Here is a 15819-nt window from a genome sequence, read left to right as displayed (position 1 = left end):
GGATTGGGACCGAGGGACCGCATCCAGTGTGGTGGAGTGGAGTCGGGGACTATAGTGGGGTTTTCCACTCTTACGGGGTGGATCAGTCAGCTTGGGGGACACCTCAGTCCTTTGCTTACGGTGGCTTGACCCCATGGTATGTGAGTCCTGGAGCTAGAGCAGGGGTTGATGCGGGTATTGGGTCGTCGGGAGCAGGCACCTCGGGAGGAGATGGTGGTGGAGATGAGATGATGGGTGAGCAGCAGCAGCAGGAGTGATACTCCTCTTTCCTTCTTTTGTTTATGATTGATGGTGTTAGATTATGGTAGTCGTTGTTAGTTAGAACTTTTATTTTGGGATTTGTATGGATGGCCATAAGGTCGAATTTGCTAGTTTGACTTTATTGCAGGATTTTGGGAGTCGGGAAGTCATCCCGACTCACGTTATGTGACATTTATATATACATATGTGGTGTTATGACAGGATTTTCCAGGATTTTGACCTGTAGGTACTCGACAGAGTACCCCATACTCGGTCGAGTAGCTGCAGGTGTGACAGAAATGAGGTATTCTGATCTCAGGGCTACTCGATCGAGTAGCCAAGACACTCGATCGAGTAGCGGGCACTCGATCGAGTACCCTATATACTAGATCGAGTAGCACTGTTACAGGAACTTTTCACTAATTAAAATTGTTTAATGATTATATAGTTACATGTTTTGATGTTTAACATGGTTATTGGTGATTAGTAACATGTTTGAACCGTTAATTCCATATGTTGGAAGTCGTGCTTGGATTTTAGGTGCGTATTTGTAACGAATAGTGAAGTTGTAATTGTTTCTTATTGCTTTAATCTTACATCCGTAATGTCTACAAGTTGTATTTCGCCGGAAATGTGTCCTTCCATATACAAATACAAATGATATATACATGCCTTCTTGACGGTGGTTAGTTATTCGAATATGGTTGCATATGTCTTTATGGTTTACTGGTTGTACGAGTAATATGAGTAATGTCAATAATGAATAATATGGTTTGGATATATGTCAAGATGTAAGTAGTAAGTAACATATGTAGTAATTTGGTGGTGAACTTCGGGGACGAAGTTCCTTTTTAGAGGGGAAGAGTAATGTCGCAAAATAAAAAGGCCGATTTTGAATTATGTTGTTTGTTTATAACGTTTTCTACGACTTTGGTCACATTTCTTGTATGGAAGTATAATTGTTTGCACTTGTTAGTGGAAGTAACTTGTATGTCAAAGTGAAAGTTGATAGTATGTTTTAAAAGACGGTCACAAAGAGATAGCTATGATGTCATGTGTTGGAATGGAATCGCGTTGTTGTGTAACATGGTGGTATAATCTTACGGTGTGTTGATAGTATGTTTCGTGTTGATGGTTGTCGCTTGTGAAGGGTAATCTCGTAATGTTGTGCCGGTTGGTATTTCAAGTAGTAGCTCGTAGAGGTCGATCTATATGAAGCGTTAGACAGTGATGATGATGACATGGGGGATGGTATTTCCGGGGAGTAGTAACCTATGCAAAAAAAAAAAATATAGTGATGTTGTTTCGTTTCCGTTTTGTGTGCCTTGGTTGGGTGAGTTGAACTTCGGGGACGAAGTTCTTTTTAAGGGGGGAAGACTGTAATACCCGCCCTTTTGGAGACCCTTTGACCAGCGTTGATTGACCTTGGGAGCGGTAATAGTCCTTAGAAGTGCGTGCCAAAGTTACCTTGGGTTGTGAGTTATGTGTGGTACTCGATAGAGTAGAGGCTACTCGATCGAGTAGCTTGGATACTCGATAGAATAGAGGCTACTCGATCGAGTAGCTTGGATACTCGATCGAGTAGGGGACACTCGATCGAGTATGTGGGCCACTCGATCGAGTAACGGGTTTTCAGCGAGGGTTTATAATCGCGTTTTGTTAAAACCGCAAATCATTTCTGCCTCATTTCTTCAGATCCTTAGGTCGCCTCTTTCCCTTCCCTTCACCATATAACCTCCATGGAAGCCTTTGAAGGTTCTTGTGCCTTAGGAGAGCATAGCTTGAGTCGGGTAGCGGTCTTTTGCCAGGTTTCTTCTTGTAGGTCTGTCGTCATCATCATCCGTATCCTTGTCTTTGCAGTTAGGGTTTGCTTGGTAGTGATAGATGATTGTGTTGTGGATATAGGTGTTGCTTGATTGCTGGATATTTCGTATGTTGGCATGGAGTGGTTGCAGTTGCTTAAAGGTAGGTTCGCCTACTCAGTTTCTGTGGATAGTGTAGTGTGCCGGTTGTCGTGTCGTGGTTGTTGGATTGGTGTTGTGTTTGTGTGGCAGCGTATATGCAGTAGTCGGTCGGTGTATACAGTTTGTTGGTTGTTGTGTGTTGCAGCTATCTGTGATTGTTTGTCTCTGGTTCTCGAGGTGCGTCCTCGATTGAGTGAAGTCGCTTGCGGGAGTGGCTTCACGCTCTAGTTTCGCCCTCCGTAGAACCCGCCACGGGAGGGGATGTGCACATTAATGGGACAGGGTTATCGCTCGGTATGATGAGCGGGGATTTGGTGGATACGGCTGCGGTCCCCCACTGGCAGGGCTGGTCCAGTGGACAGTCGGTGACGGAGATTGATTGGAGTGGGTATGATTGTGTGTGTGACCGATTGTGTTGTGTGATAGATGTTGTTGGCTTTGTCATGTCTTATCTCAGTACTGACCTTGTGTGGTTGTCTTGTTGTTTCTATGTGTCTGCCGTGATCCCTTATGGTGAGCAGTCGGTCTTAGCAGGTGTTGATGTTGTTGATAGCTGGAGTCCTGGCGGGAGGAGTTGTCACGAGTTTTGATATAGATAGTGTGTAGCTCACGAGTTGTATCTTTATTCTGTTAAGTTGGTTGTAACGTTTGTAATATAACTATAATTGTTCTTTTATCGACTTTTTATGATCACTTACCTCGGGCAACCGAGATGGTAACGCCCTTATATGCTAAGGAAGGCCTAGTTAAGGCTCCTCTGAATATGGGGGTATTACATTAACCTTGTCACTCATCCCAACAACAAATGGTAACTTGTGGCTTTTATTAATTAAACAAGAATTACAACATTGGAATTTAGAAATACGAAAATTAAATCGGTTGTTGAGCAATTTGAGAAAGAGACGTCATTGGTGCGGGTGGTTGTGAGGGCGCATTGTTGTTGCCTGTTGGGGTTGCCACTCATATGTGCCGGCATGGTTGTGTCCTTGGATGAGGATGGTGCCATTGATTTTATCCTTTATACAAACGGAATCATGTGAGAAAATCGCAATAGCATTACTATCACGACAAAATTGCGAAATTGAAAGTAGTTTTTTGTGAAATGATAGGAACACATAAACATTAGTGAAACGAAGGGAAGGATGAGAAAGTGAGATATAAAAAAGAACCAGTGTGAGTGATCGGGAACGAGGATCCATCGCCTATGACAAGGTCGCTAGTTCCATCATAGGGTTGGTGGATGGAGATGGTGTTGAGATCATTGGTGAAAACTATGTAAAGAGAAATACATCAGGATTGTTTCAAAAGATACAATATTCCATAATCTATTTATTTCTTAAAATTTGATAATCAGCTGATTTAAAAATTAAATTTGATAAAATAATTGCAGTAACATTGGATGTAGCAAAAATGATAGTAATCACTCATACGAATAATAAAAGCAACAAACAATAATAACAGCGAAAGTAGTGAAAATAATAGTAACAACGGGTGTAGTGAAATTAACATTATTAAATGCGGGAGTAGTGAAAGAAATGATAATGATGACGGGAATAATGAAAGTAACAATAGTCACAATATATGTAATAAAAGTAACAATAGGAACATGAAAGTATGAAAATTTAGTTAACAATTCGATTTAAGAACAAAAATTATTTATGTAAATATAAGTTTTATAAAATTAACGGGAATGAATATAACCGTAAAAATATGGCGAGTAGTCAAAGAAATAACAATAACATGAGGAGTAGTGAATGTAATAGTATTAACACTAGTTGAGATCCCGTGCTAAAGTACGGCGTTTCTGAGGGTTAAATTAATTGAGCTTGTAAAAATTAATTTTTTTTTACATAAATTAGTTATATTTATAATAGTATGTTATAATGTACTGATTATAATGTTAGTAAAATTATAAAATAAAAAATGTTTACTATTCAAAGGACTTTTAGATTAAGTTATTTTTGTGTGAACCTATTTTTATTATTAAAAGTAATGGTAGCTAACTATTATGGAATAACATAATCTAATATAGGGTCAGTACTATATTATTATAAAGCGCATATTAACCTTATAACGGAAACATATATAAACAGTATACGACACATCTAGAAGGACGATTTACAAACAATTAAAAATACTATTTACCCCTATATTCTTTTTTCTTTTACTTTTAATTGAAAAATTTAGAATTACTGATTCTTACTCCTTATCTTTTATTAAGAACAACCCATATTAATAAGGATTAGTTAACTTTATAAAAAAAAAAAAAGGGGGGGGGACAATTTATTTTAGAAAAAAAAAGCAAATAAAATTAAAACCTTATCAAATCCAACCACTAACTTAAAAAAGAACAAATTAGTATACTACAAGTATACTAAGCGTGAATAATGGTAGTGTTAACTTAACCTCACCCGCACCTCTTTTAATCCGGGTAACCGGTTTTTCTGAAATAAAAGTCATAATTTTAATGTGGGCCCACCAAATTTGTCAATCAATTGAGCGGGAAAATTATGAGCAAATCTTATTCTTTTAGTTTAGTGGGGATGATATTTCGTGAAAGTAATAATATTAACAGGGGAGTAGTGAATGTGTCTCATAATATGTTGATAAATTTTACATTTCATCGTAATTTAAAAAAATCTCATAGAAAAATATATTATAAATGGAAAATGTATGATTTAAGTAAGTTTAACGTAGTTTTATTTCACCAAAACTAGTACTCCCTCCCTTCCGGTGAATTGTTATCTATTTCCATTTTGAGGTGTATCATTCATTTGTTATCTATTTCTATTTTGGGCAAGTATTGAACAAGTGGCTAGTGTATGCAAGTGGACAATTTTTTCTTTATTTTATTAGTTTGTTTCACATGTATTGGTCTTTGTGTGGAAAGGAATAGATAACAATTGACTGAGACGGAGGGAGTAGTATCTATATATATTTAGGCTCATTTCTCTAGATATTCATCTGAAAGTACACCAAAATTCCTAAATTCAGAACACACTGTTTTTTACTCAGGAATTTAGTTTCCCGTGAAGCTTATTATATTAGGATTTATTAATAATGTGGAGGTTAAAGATAGGAGAAGGTGCAAATGATCCATACTTATGGAGTACTAATAACTTCGTCGGACGTCAAACATGGGAGTTTGATCCTGATTATGGTACTCCTGAGGCTATTCAACAAGTTGAAGAAGCTCGTCTTAACTTTTATCGAAACCGGTTCGAAGTTAAGCCTTGTGGTGATCTTCTATGGCGTCTTCAGGTTTGTGTTTCACTTTCATTGTCTCATTTTGTAGGTTGAATCTATGTCAGTGTCTGAACAACGGCTCAAGGATCATACAACTCATTCAGTTTATTTCGTAATTATTAATAATGCATACACATTGGTTAGCAATATTTTTCCCACCGGGCAAGTAGAGATTAAGGAAGGTTGAAAAACGGTTCGGTGATTTAATTTGGTTCGGACGCGGTTTGATTTGGCCAAACTCCGAATCTAAACCGTACTGTTTCAATTGTTTTAAACGGTTTGGTTGACCTCCTTAAACGGTTATATGCAGTTCGGTTAACGGTTAACTACTACTCATTCTACACATTATTGTTTTCCAATTTCCGTTTGTATAAATTATCAATTACACTCACGCTTAATCCACTTTTTTACACTTACTCCCACGTCAATTTTTTTTTAAATTACACCCAAATTAATAGCTCAGGTTATAAATTGAACCCAACCCCATTTTCCAGCGAAAAAAAATATGAAATGACAATTTTGCCTCGGAGTCTATTAGTGTGATTTTGTGTGACTTTTGAGTTACTTCCCCTATTTCCTCCTCTCAGCCCAATTTCCCCTCAAAGCCAGGCTGGGTCCCACCTTTGAGCTTCATCTTTCTCCTCCATTACAACTTCATCTTCCTCCTCCTCCATTACAACAATAACCATGAAACCTTCCCCGGTTTCAAGCATTTTTTCCTTACCAAATAAATAAAAAATCCAAACACCTATACTCCATACACAAATTAAAACCAATAAGCATTGATCCAACCTTAATTAATATCTCCTCCATTTTACTTCTAATTATTTTCCCTTAATGAAAGTACCCCTCTTTCTATTAATTCCCGTCTTTATTGAATCTGCACATCAAAAAACCGTAAAAATCAAAAGTATCCTCCACTTTGTAGATTTGTAATCAATGGCAAGAATGGGTAGTGGCTATACTTTATTTTGTAATTTTTTTTTTGTAGAACATGAGAATAATAATTGAAATCAATGGCAACCGTAAAAATCAAACTCCATTTTCTAGAACATGTGATTTAGAGGTATTTATTTGGCAAATGTATTAGTTTTTAATAATTTGGTTGTATATATGTGTGTTTGGTGGGACTTGTAGATGTTCACTGTGATTTAGTAATCAATGGCGCATGAAAAAAAGATGGGTACTGGATTTAATCGAAATCATCAGCTTTGATAAAGGTCGTTAATGGTGTTTTTGAGAGGTAAAGTAGAGTAAAAGAGAAGAAGGTGGGTTTACTTAGTTTGGAGTATGAAAAAAAAAATTATAAGAAAGGTAACCTATTTAATAAAAGAACAAGGGCAAAATCGTCATAAATTTAATGTTTTAAACAAAAAAATTTGAAATTTGACGGAAATGTGGTCGGAATCCGATATTGGGTGCAATTTATAAACTGAGCTATTAACTTGGGTGTAATTTATTAAAAAAATTTGAAGTGGGAATAAATGTAAAAAAGTGCTTTTGACCTGGTGTAATTGATAATTTACTCTTTCCGTTTATTTTTTTCTAGTGATTTGACTAAATTGTCATTATCCATTATCCATTTATATCCAACCATTAAGTTAACTAGATAAACTTTAACTAGTGTAGATCCCGCATATTTGCAGTATATATTGAGGTTTAATTTTTTAGTTATTATTTAAATATTTAAATTGATACATCATTTATTTGTCATATAGTTCATTGTATTTCGATATGAGAAAAAAAATGAAATATGAACTAATCAAGAGAATTTAGTAAAATTATAAATTGTATTTGATGAATTTTTTCCTTTAACATAAAATTAATGATTACAAATAATAATTTTTCTCAAATTATGTTAATGATTTTTTTTTACGAAGCTAATAATATCAGTTCAATGTTTGGTTTTATACAAAATGTGTCAAGTCATCCTCTAATATATAATAATATATAACAAAAATTTGGAAATTTCCAGTTTATAAATTATAGTAAATTATATTATTTTAATTAAAATATTATTATAATTTAGATTTTGAAGAAAATATTATTATTTGATTAAAAGATTATATTTTGATGAAATGTTAATAATTTTAAAAAAAGAAGTGTTTTTGTTTCCTTATTTTTTTTTTTTTGATAACGATCATTTTGTTTCCTTATTTAGTTTGATGTCTTTTAAAGAAAAAATTTAGAGAATTTTATTCTATTAGTATATAGGAAATACTCCGTCCAATGTTGTTTCTTGTTTCTTTTATGGGCTTAGTTTTGTTTTATTTCCTCTTTTTTTTTCCATAAATTTTTATTCATTCATTTTTCATTTTTTTTTATTGTTTTCTCCATTTCATACAGTTGACAACTTGACAACCTGCATACTTTATTCACTATTTATTCGCATTATTATTTCTCTTAACTAAAAAATTGTATACTTGCCTAGTTTTATTTTGTTTTTATTGGTTGCCTTAATATCCGTGCCAAAAAGAAAAACAAAACAACAATTAAATTTAGGAGGGAGTATAATCAATTTGAGAGTATTTTATTTTGAAAAATTCTTAGGTCCTCCGGGAGGACAATTAATATGTCCTCCCTAGTCAATAAGAAGCTTTCATGACTATTTAAAAGCAATAAATATAAAAGTAAATATAAGTTAAATATAGTCATAAAGACTTCTTATTGGCTAGGGAGGACACATTAATTGTCATGCAAAGGGGAAGTAAATGAAAGAACAATTTTTTTTTATATAATATTTTTATTTTTTTCTTAATGTCTAGTAAAACGGCTCAGCTCAATTAATCGGTTTCTAAAATTGCGAACAATAACTGAACCGTTTCTATGTCAAAGTTAACCGAACCACTTTTTCGAAAGTCAAAACGGCTCGGTTAAGCGAATCTAAAAAAGGCGCAGTTTTTTCAGTTTGTCGATTTATTTAGTACCCTGGAACTTTGACAGATTACACATAATACCCCTCATTTTATGTTTCTACATATAGTGTATTTATCTTTTTCTTTTCCAAAATACCTTTAGCAGACTTTCCATCATAACAATGTTAGTTTACATATTCTAATCCATAATCTTCATCTTCTTGCTTTACATCTTCAAGCCTAATCTCCCTCATCCCCTCACTACCACCACACCACCACCACCAGACTCCGACAACCGGTTTTTAATGTTAAACGGTAACTGTTGTTATTGTACATATATAACAAAAACTCATACACGGCTAGTGAAGCGCAGTTCTTAAGAGAGAAAAACTTCAAGCAAACTATACCGCAAGTGAAGGTGGGACTGGGAGATGAAGAGGAGATCACCTACGAAACCGCCACGAAGACGCTTAAGAGGGCTGTTAATCTCTTCACCGCACTGCAATCCGACCACGGTCATTGGCCTGCTGAAATCGCCGGCCCACAGTTTTTCCTGCCTCCCTTGGTTAGTCTTAATAACGGTGTTTTACAAGTTGTACTAGGAAGTTGACAAGCTAATGAATAATAAATGTAAATATATATATGCCATGCAGGTTTTTTGCCTGTACATTACAGGACATCTCAACTTTGTTTTTTCGATACATCATCGCCAAGAAATTCTTCGTAGCATTTACTATCATCAGGTTCGTCTTTATTACTTTCATTTTAAATTGTAAGTCGCAATTAATAAACGGGTTAGGTCGGGTCGGGTTTTATATACTTCATAATCGCTAGGGTTTTCAGGTCGAGTTTTATATACTTCATAATCGCTAGTCTTGCCTTCTTGGTATGTGGTTAAGTGGTTTACTACATGTTGTTAGAGTATAAAGCTGATCTTGGGACTCCAACTATCAGCTTAAACACTTTTGGTTAAAATGGTTTCTTGTCATGGTATCAAAACCAGTGTGACCATAAGGTCATGGGTTCGAATACTACCCCCTCAATTCTAAAGTGGATTATTAGCAACAGGTTTGAGGAGGCCTGCATCAGCTTAATCTTTTGGTTGAGATAATTTCTTGACACGTTTGTGTATAAATGAAGCGGTTATTCAAGGCAAATAATAGTCGTTGTCATTAGAGTAGTGATCGGTCCTGTTGTCACTGGATTACGATTTAAGTGTCATGAACAAATGAGCTGATTGTTGACCATTAATCTTCCCCATAAACAGAATGAAGATGGCGGGTGGGGATTGCACATTGAAGGTCACAGCACCATGTTCTGTACCGCCCTCAACTACATATGTTTGCGAATGCTAGGAGTTGGTCCTGATGAAGGAGACGACAATGCCTGTCCTAGAGCTCGTAAATGGATCCTTGACCATGGTAGCGTTACTCACATTCCCTCTTGGGGAAAGACTTGGCTTTGTGTAAGTCTTGCATAATCGTATTACACAACTACATATGTCGTATGGCACATTTTTTGTAGGCTCAATACTCATGATCTATATCATATGTTTGTATTTTTAGATACTTGGTCTATTTGATTGGTCCGGAAGCAACCCAATGCCGCCTGAGTTTTGGATTCTCCCTTCGTTCATGCCCATGTATCCAGGTTGGTTTTACTATAACACGGTCTCATTCAAGAGTTATTGTATACTCTTATTTTATACATGTGAAACGAATCAATAAACCATATAAAACCGTTCATATAAGACTCATGATTGTTTAATTATTGTAAAAATTGTGCAGCAAAAATGTGGTGCTATTGTCGAATGGTTTACATGCCAATGTCGTACTTATACGGGAAGAGGTTCATCGGTCCAATAACACCTCTCATCATGCAACTTAGAGAGGAACTCTTTGATGAACCCTATGAGGAAATCAAGTGGAAAAAAGTTCGTCATTTATGTGCACTTGTAAGTTAAACCAATTGATTTCATTCAACACTAATGATATTCCGACTCATTGTTAGTGAAGGTAATTTATGTAATCAATTGATGCAGGAGGATCTTTACTACCCTCACCCGTTGATTCAAGATTTAATGTGGGATACTCTTTACATCTTTACCGAGCCTCTGCTTACGCGTTGGCCTTTTAACAAGTTGGTACGTGAAAGGGCGTTACAAGTAACCATGAATCACATACATTATGAAGATGAGAACAGTCGATACATAACCATTGGATGCGTTGAGAAGGTACGTAATCAATTTTTATTGCTAGTACGCACAGACCGTTCTAAAGGTGTCATGCATGTGCTCATGTCCGAAATTTAATGATTGCAGGTATTATGTATGTTAGCATGTTGGGTTGAAGACCCAAATGGGATTTGTTTCAAGAAACATCTTGCTAGAGTTCCCGATTATATATGGATTGCAGAGGATGGACTTAAGATGCAGGTAATTAAGTCGCGAATGATGATTAATCGTCTAGAATGGCTCTCTTCACACAAAAAAAAAAAAAAAAAAAAAAAAAAAAAAAAAAAGTTAATACAGTAACATGATCAATATGAGATGCATATGCAGAGTTTTGGAAGTCAGCAATGGGACTGTGGTTTTGCCGTCCAAGCTTTGTTGGCTTCAAATCTAAGTCTCGACGACATTGGACCTGCTCTTAAAAAAGGCCACTTTTTCATCAAAGAGTCACAGGTATTATATTCCCTGCACTTAGTTACCCTTGTGTTTTAAAGGCTCCCGGTGATAGCCGGTTAGGCCGTTTGGGGGTTTGGACGTATGCAGGTTTAATTACTCCCGTGTTGAAAAAGCATATAAACAACATAATATTGTAAGACCATCCCCAAGCAAAGGTCGCGCTAATTAGGTCGCGACCTGGTTTTACTTTTAATCCCACTTTATTTATCTTGAACTACTTTCACCCTCCCAAGCAGAAGGTCACGACCTAGGTCATCAACTCAATCATTTTTCACTTTCCAACCAATTACATCTCTCCACATTATATAACCTTTTTCATATATATTTTTTTTATTAATTATTAATATTGTCAACCAATCATATATCGTCACATATAGGTCATGAGGTAGGTCAATTTGCTCCACCAAAGGTCACAAATTGACCTCTTCTCTCCAAAGGTCACCATAATTTTTTAATTAAGTGGTGATTAGTGTGACCAAGCAAGGTCATGACCTAGCAATTGACCTTGCTTGGGGATGGTCTAATAGGAATAAATATAATAGTTGGGCCTCAACCATCACCTTAAGGTTTTGGTTGAGATGGTGCATCTAATATATTCATGGCAATTGGCAAATATGAATTGATGTGAAAAATGTAGGTGAAAGACAATCCATCAGGCGATTTTAAGAGCATGCATCGTCACATATCAAAGGGATCATGGACTTTCTCCGATCAAGATCACGGGTGGCAAGTGTCTGACTGTACTGCTGAAGGACTTAAGGTAAAACAACACTAACAACATAACATTAGCATTTAGGAGCTTATTCAATAACATGTCTATTAATTCATGATTAATTTAATTTTTGTGTTATTTGTGAAGTGTTGCTTAATATTATCAACAATGAATCCGGAAATTGTTGGAGAAAAGATGGATCCTGAACTACTCTATGATTCTGTCAACGTCTTGCTTTCTCTTCAGGTACATACTCCCTCGATCACATACGACTTGACGCAATTTACAAGCATTTTATTTAATCTTTTAATTACCTTAATTAAATTTTTATAAAAATGCAGAGTGAAAATGGAGGATTATCTGCCTGGGAACCAGCTGGTGCACAAGCATGGTTGGAGGTAACTAATTAACATCTACAATTTTTTCCCACTTCACAAAATACTTATTAATAACACAAATTCTCATGACATGCACTATCCGTCACTTCAAAGTGACGGATATCATTTTACCTCACAAAGTACCCACTTTTTCTCTCTCTGCAACACTGTTCATGTGGTCCCCTTTCTCCACTAACCCATTTTGTTACCATTTTTACTCACAAATTATCCGTCACAAATGGTAACCCGTCACAAGGGAGACCAATTGTATTAATAAACCCATAGCCGTTGCTCAGCTCCTCCAAAGAGCCGTTGCTCATATATCTCAAATAAGGCAATTTGAGATCTTTTCCTATTGTACATACTCCCTCTATTTTTCTTTATATGACTTTCTCACATTTCGAGACACACACTTCTCTCTTCAATATTTCTCAAATTATATGTTTAAATATAGTGATATGTATACTCATATGAAAGAATTTTTCATAAGGAATTTAATGGTATAATTTTTATAATTTTTTACCAATTATATTTTTGTAAATATTAAAGTCAAAGGCTTGCCTCGAAAAAGCAAAACGTCATATATTAAAAAATGGAAGGAGTATTTTATACATAGCTGTGATTATTCCGTTTCCGTAAATACTCAAGCATTGAGATGTATATATACATAGCTGTAGTCTGTATGTAAACACAAGTGAATACAATACAATAATCCGTTTCGATATGTTAACATACTGCGATTTATAATACTTATATACGTTGTACAACATATAACGACCTGATCCCATGTTATATATCTTAAAGTAACGAAAATTAGTCGAAGGTCACAAAGGTTAATTGGTTTACTTTTAAGGCATTCCGGATCCTTAATTCTATTTCGGTTTTCAAAATCGTTTTAATTTTTTCTCTCGATTTAAATTTTAAGTTTTTATAAAAGAAATCTGAAATTCGATTTTAAAACCTGTAAGTTTACCTTGACTTTCCATTACATTTTCGCTCCCCCTTTTGTTTTTCATTTTCCCTTTTCTATTCGCTTTTTGAGGTGTGCGTTCATCTATGGATGGTTCTAAAGGATGATTCATGTCAGCCGACCCCAAATCATTTTGGGATTAAGGCTCTGATGTTGTTGTTGTCACAAAGCTTAATTAATTGGTTTTTACTTTTTATACATGAAATTGACAATTTTTCATGATCACTAATGAAATCTTCAGCTTCTAAACCCAACCGAGTTTTTCGCGGACATTGTCATCGAGCATGAGTAAGTGATTTTTACTTCTAGTCATCTGTATTGCATGTAAGTATTACTTCATACATATAAATTGACATTGACGTGATAAAATTGTACTTAATCTAGATATGTGGAATGTACTGGCTCGGCAATTCAGGCTTTAGTCCTGTTCAAAAAATTATACCCTAGCCATAGGAAGAAGGAAATCGAAAATTTTATCGAGAAAGCGTCTGAATACCTCGAGGACACTCAATACCCTAATGGATCGTGGTACGGAAATTGGGGAGTATGCTTCACATACGGGACATGGTTCGCATTAGGAGGATTAACAGCAGCTGGGAAATCATACTCAAACTGTGAAGCTATTAGGAAGGGAGTTGATTTTCTACTTACATCTCAAAAAGAGGATGGTGGCTGGGGAGAGAGCTATGAATCATGCCCTAAAAAGGTACTCTTACGTTTCACTTTTTTTTTGGATGACAAGGTAACCCACAAGCGCTGCTACCTTCAGAATACGCAAAAAAACTCAAAGTTTAGAAAAACAAGTCAAATAGCATACTCCGTATCATTTACATAGATAAGACAAAAACAAAATGCTTAGATATTAGCAAAAGTTTTGTCTTATCTATACAAATGGTAGATTTTTGACCCGTTTTAATCTTAAGGCGAATATAATCATCTTAAATCTTAATAGACTTATTGAAAATATATTTATATTTTGGATTGTATAACTTAAACCCCTACAGTAGTGCAATCATGTTTTGTTTCAGAAGAACTTGAACAATGTATTGTCAATTGTGATTCATTAAATATAGGACTTTGTGTCACTTGAGGGAGCATCAAATTTAACTCAAACTGCATGGGCGTTAATAAGTCTCATTTATACAAGACAGGTATATTAATCATTTATGCAATGGTAGTTTTATTGTTACGGAGTTTCTTACGTTTATTCTAGGAGTGCAACATTTATACAAGATATATAAGATTCTCATGATTATCTCATTAGTACGATTTCAAAATTTAATCTATCATGATATAATCATTAGAACCTTACTTATCTGAATTCTTAATGTGTCTCACTAGAACACATGTAAAACAATCCGTTATTATTATCATACTCGTGCTACATTTTTTATTAATTTAGGTTAGGGAGAATTTTGAGTAAATTTTATATTTCGAATTTACTTACAGATGGAAAGGGATTCTACTCCATTACACCGTGCAGCAAAATTGTTAATCAACTCACAACTTGAAAACGGCGATTTTCCTCAACAGGTAGATTAAGATGTTGTTTGGCCTTACTTGGTTTTTCCTTTTTAAAAAGAATTTATTCACAAGTTATTTTTTGAAAACTTTTGGTTGTTTGGCCGTACTTTTGTAAAAGCGGTTTCTCATAAAATTTATATGTTTGGCCTAATTACTTTAATACAACTTTTGTTTGTTTTTTTTTGTTCTTTATGTGAAAAGTAGAAGTAGAAGTAGTAAATATCTACTTCTACTTTTGGGGTGAATATCAGTTTTTGACTTTTCAAATATACTTTTAAAACTCTCTAATTTATAGTGTTTGCCCAAGCTACTACTTTTTTAATTACAAACACACTTTTAAAGTTTGGCCAAACAGCAAAAATCACTAATTTAACTAGTTTTTTAACTATTATTATTATTATTATTATTATTATTATTATTATTATTATTATGTAGTAGATACTTACATTATTCTAATTAATTGACATAAACAGGAAATTACGGGGGTGTTCATGAAGAATTGTATGTTACATTATCCCATGTACCGAAATATTTATCCAATGTGGGCAATTGCTGAATACAGGAATCATGTTCTTTTGAAATCTTATTAACTAGTGTGTTGCCTGTGCGTTGCACGAATTTAAAATAATTAACTAAATGTATGATGTGTAAGCTCGTTTTAGCCTTTATTGTGTACATGGCACTCTGGAACAATTATAATGCTTCATAATTTGATTAATGATCATAATTGCTTAAACATTATTATTAACTAAATTAATTGACACTTGGATAACATATTTTTTTTCCTTTATATAGTAGTTTGAGAGATTTTGATAAAACAAAACAAAAAAGACAATCCAGTTATATTTTAATTACTTAATATTGCATGCGTTATATTTAAAGTATGTACACGTCTTCTCTCTTTTGATATTTGTATTTAAAGTATGATAAATGGCTAATATAAATGCAACACTCTTATGCCTCTTTGAGGCCTTTTTTTTACCTCTTCTCCCCACCTCAGTTACGTGTTTGATGTCCTTTGTTGATGTCAAGGACCCTTGGAACGTTTCTGACAATGAGTTTAATTTGTGCTATTTCTTTCATCATAAAAAATTCTTGTTACTCATTTTCCTAACCCCGTTTTGACTCTGTTATATTAGGTTTTCGTTTAAAAGTTTCTCGTTATGCCTCTCTTATTCTAAAGAGCGCTCTTACGTACCCTAATCTTTTGACATGGCAAAATTGACCCGATCTGAATAACTCAGA

The 15819-nt window shown here is 34.7% G+C and overlaps 1 protein-coding gene across 2 annotated transcripts; it reads left to right on the top strand.

The window, feature by feature from the left end:
* Window positions 1–4850: 4850 nt before the first annotated feature.
* LOC141591751 (beta-amyrin synthase-like) lies at window positions 4851–15327 on the top strand. Of its 2 annotated transcripts, none has more exons than XM_074412193.1 (18): window positions 4851–4875; window positions 5253–5465; window positions 8679–8870; window positions 8959–9048; window positions 9573–9770; window positions 9871–9955; window positions 10093–10259; window positions 10347–10538; window positions 10626–10739; window positions 10866–10988; window positions 11629–11751; window positions 11851–11949; window positions 12045–12101; window positions 13292–13338; window positions 13435–13756; window positions 14124–14201; window positions 14500–14583; window positions 15048–15327. In XM_074412193.1, the coding sequence occupies exons 1-18, from the start codon at window positions 4867–4869 to the stop codon at window positions 15162–15164; spliced, it is 2310 nt and encodes a 769-aa protein (XP_074268294.1). In that variant the 5' UTR covers window positions 4851–4866; the 3' UTR covers window positions 15165–15327. The 2 variants fall into 2 exon arrangements, with proteins under 2 accessions (XP_074268294.1, XP_074268295.1); XM_074412194.1 differs by having other exon boundaries at window positions 4851–4886.
* The last annotated feature ends 492 nt before the right edge of the window (window positions 15328–15819 follow it).

The sequence above is a fragment of the Silene latifolia genome, chromosome 7 (assembly GCF_048544455.1).
Source record: "Silene latifolia isolate original U9 population chromosome 7, ASM4854445v1, whole genome shotgun sequence".
Lineage (NCBI taxonomy): Eukaryota > Viridiplantae > Streptophyta > Magnoliopsida > Caryophyllales > Caryophyllaceae > Silene > Silene latifolia.
The sequence above is the reverse complement of the archived record's forward strand: the minus strand, read 5'-3'. Positions and strand labels throughout refer to the sequence as shown.